The sequence below is a fragment of the Babylonia areolata genome, chromosome 3 (genome assembly GCF_041734735.1).
Source record: "Babylonia areolata isolate BAREFJ2019XMU chromosome 3, ASM4173473v1, whole genome shotgun sequence".
Classification (NCBI taxonomy): domain Eukaryota; kingdom Metazoa; phylum Mollusca; class Gastropoda; order Neogastropoda; family Buccinidae; genus Babylonia; species Babylonia areolata.
In genome coordinates, this window is record NC_134878.1 from 7,560,295 (window position 1) to 7,562,794 (window position 2,500).

A 2,500-nucleotide genomic window follows, 5' to 3' on the forward strand; every position below is an offset into this window, starting at 1 on the left:
AGGTGAACACCACAGGGTACCAGTATCACCTGGACGCCCCTATCTCCACCACGCAGCGAATCGAGGAAGACAGGGTCACCTACCTCAACAAAAGTAAACAATGATACCGATGATGATGACGATGATGATGATGACGATGATGATGATGACTGCAATTATAATTGTAATAGTAATGATATTGACAGTGATAATAATAATAATAATGATGATGATGATGATGATGATAATGATAATTATGATAATGATAATTAGGAAACCAAGAAGAAGAAGACATTTCAGGTAGCGCTGTGATACACGTAGAAGCAAGCTGCAGCCACAATACAGACAAGAGAGGCAAGGCCTTCAAGACTCACTTGTGGCAAATTAAGTCCCCTAGCATTAACTACAGAGTAATTTCCCTTTTTTTATTATCTGCACCAAAAACGTTTGCAAAGTAAATAAAACTTCCATGCTCAGCAAAAGAAGTTCCTGTTTGAACAAAAAATGATAATAGTGACGGCTCTTGTTGTTGTGTCAGAATAAGAGGTCAAAGTGCCACGTTTAGAGAATACAAAAAATATAAATATAACAGTAAATGCAGTTTGCATATAATTAGGCTTCATTTTTAAAATTTTATTGTGCCCATCCCGAGGTGCAATATTGTTTTAAACAAGATGACTGGAAAGAACTGAATTTTTCCTATTTTTATGCCTAATTTGGTGTCAACTGACAAAGTATTTGCAGAGAAAATGTCAATGTTAAAGTTTACCACGGACACACACACACACATACATACACAGAGAGAACCGAACACCGGGTTAAAACACAGATTCACTTTGTTTACACAGGTGAGTCAATCAAATATTCAAAATGAACGGAGTAAGCACGTAAGAGGAAGGATAATCATAGACGAGCATAAAACATGTGGAACAGTCGCAAAAGCACAATGATCGATATCAGCAAAGCACCGTTTACAAAACTCACAAAGTAACATGCTCTCAGTCACACACACACACAACACCACCACCTTAGTGAACAGCTAAGAGCAATCGCAGTTAAAATGTGTAACACGTATAAATTTAAATCACTCAGTACGGCCAGTCCTCTCTTCTCCTCTACACAGACCCCTCGGATGTCCAGTGGGTGTCTGAATGACCCAACCTTTAGCTTCCGTCGTCAGAATTGTGGTATTCTTTGTCAACATTCACCTCTTCAGTATAAGAGCCTTTCGCTTGCAATATTTTGATGATGGTAATTGGGGTGAAACGCTGTTAACGTCGTCTCTTTCGCCGTTCGTATGGAGAGAGTTAATGAAGGAAGACAAAAATACAACAAAAATAGAGAAAAAAACCCCTGACCAAATAGGTAACTGAGTAAACAGATAAGTAAAGGAATATATGATTTAAAGAAGAAGAAGAATTGAATAGAACTATTACGCGTGGAAATGTCAGTACGAAAGGCAGGTGGTAAGTGTAGAAGTATGACTGAATGTAAAACAAGAATATATATATACACACACACACACACACACACACACACACACACACACATATATATATATATATATATATATATATATATATATATATATATATATATATATATATGATAGTTAGTCGTGTCCGACTATGACCATCAGAACAACAGAGGAGGCAACTGCTGTTCTGACTATTTGGGCTAGAATTTGACTATAGTGGAGAGTGTCTTGCCCAAGTTACATCCCCACTCTCTCGGCCAAGAGGGTTTTTAGGACAGTCGGCGTTGGGATGGTTCCCAAAGGCCAACCAGCCCACAAGGCTGCAGCACTAAGGGCCAGTGCAATGTTGCCTCCTAGTTTGAGAATCATAATCTTTCACAAAAAAACTAAGCTGTAAATGGTTTCTCATTGACTGGAGAAACTATTGATAATACAGCTCTCACTTTGCTGTTGGCCCAAATGTAAACTTATGTCAATCTGTGATATAAGCCGAGTGTTGGGCTCAAAAAAAAAAAAAAAAAAAAAAATCCACACATAGATGAAGACAAAAAAAAAAGACTTCGGCAAATCTTAGTGGATCTATTCAGATGAGAAGGAAAACAACAGACAAATCGGAAAACAAGAATAACAGTATGTATGAACGACCTATTTATCTATTTGTTTATCTATTTATCTATTTGTTCATTTATTTATTATTTTGTTTATTTATGTATTTATTTATGTATTTATTTCGCTATTTATCTGGCTATTTATTCACTTACTTATGTATTGGAAGTTGTGTCCGAGCTAATCCACACATAGATGAAGATAGAAGATGACTTCGGCAAATTTTAGTGGATCTAATCAGACGAGAAGGAAAACAACAGTCGAATCGGAAACGAGGCTGGGCGGAAATGACCCCATACAACAATAATAATAATAATTGAACACACCATGTGTAGTCTGCTACGGTGTTCTGACTGTTCATCTATATTCATTTTGTTTGCAGGTCAATACTATCCCCTCGTTTTGGAGAACACGCGGCCAGCGCGAGTGCCGAAAGGT

General features: G+C 37.3%; 1 protein-coding gene across 3 annotated transcripts in view; it reads left to right on the forward strand.

Moving 5' to 3' along the window:
• The window catches only part of LOC143279695 (uncharacterized), a 281,259-nt gene that overhangs the window by 222,631 nt on the left and 56,128 nt on the right, over nt 1-2,500 (forward strand). For all 3 annotated transcript variants that reach the window (XM_076583800.1, XM_076583799.1, XM_076583801.1), the window contains 2 exons: nt 1-93; nt 2,445-2,500. The exon at nt 1-93 is cut by the window's left edge and continues 2 nt beyond it; the exon at nt 2,445-2,500 is cut by the window's right edge and continues 12 nt beyond it. In XM_076583800.1, the coding sequence (XP_076439915.1) occupies nt 1-93; nt 2,445-2,500 (149 nt within the window). The remainder of the gene's footprint in view (nt 94-2,444) is intronic.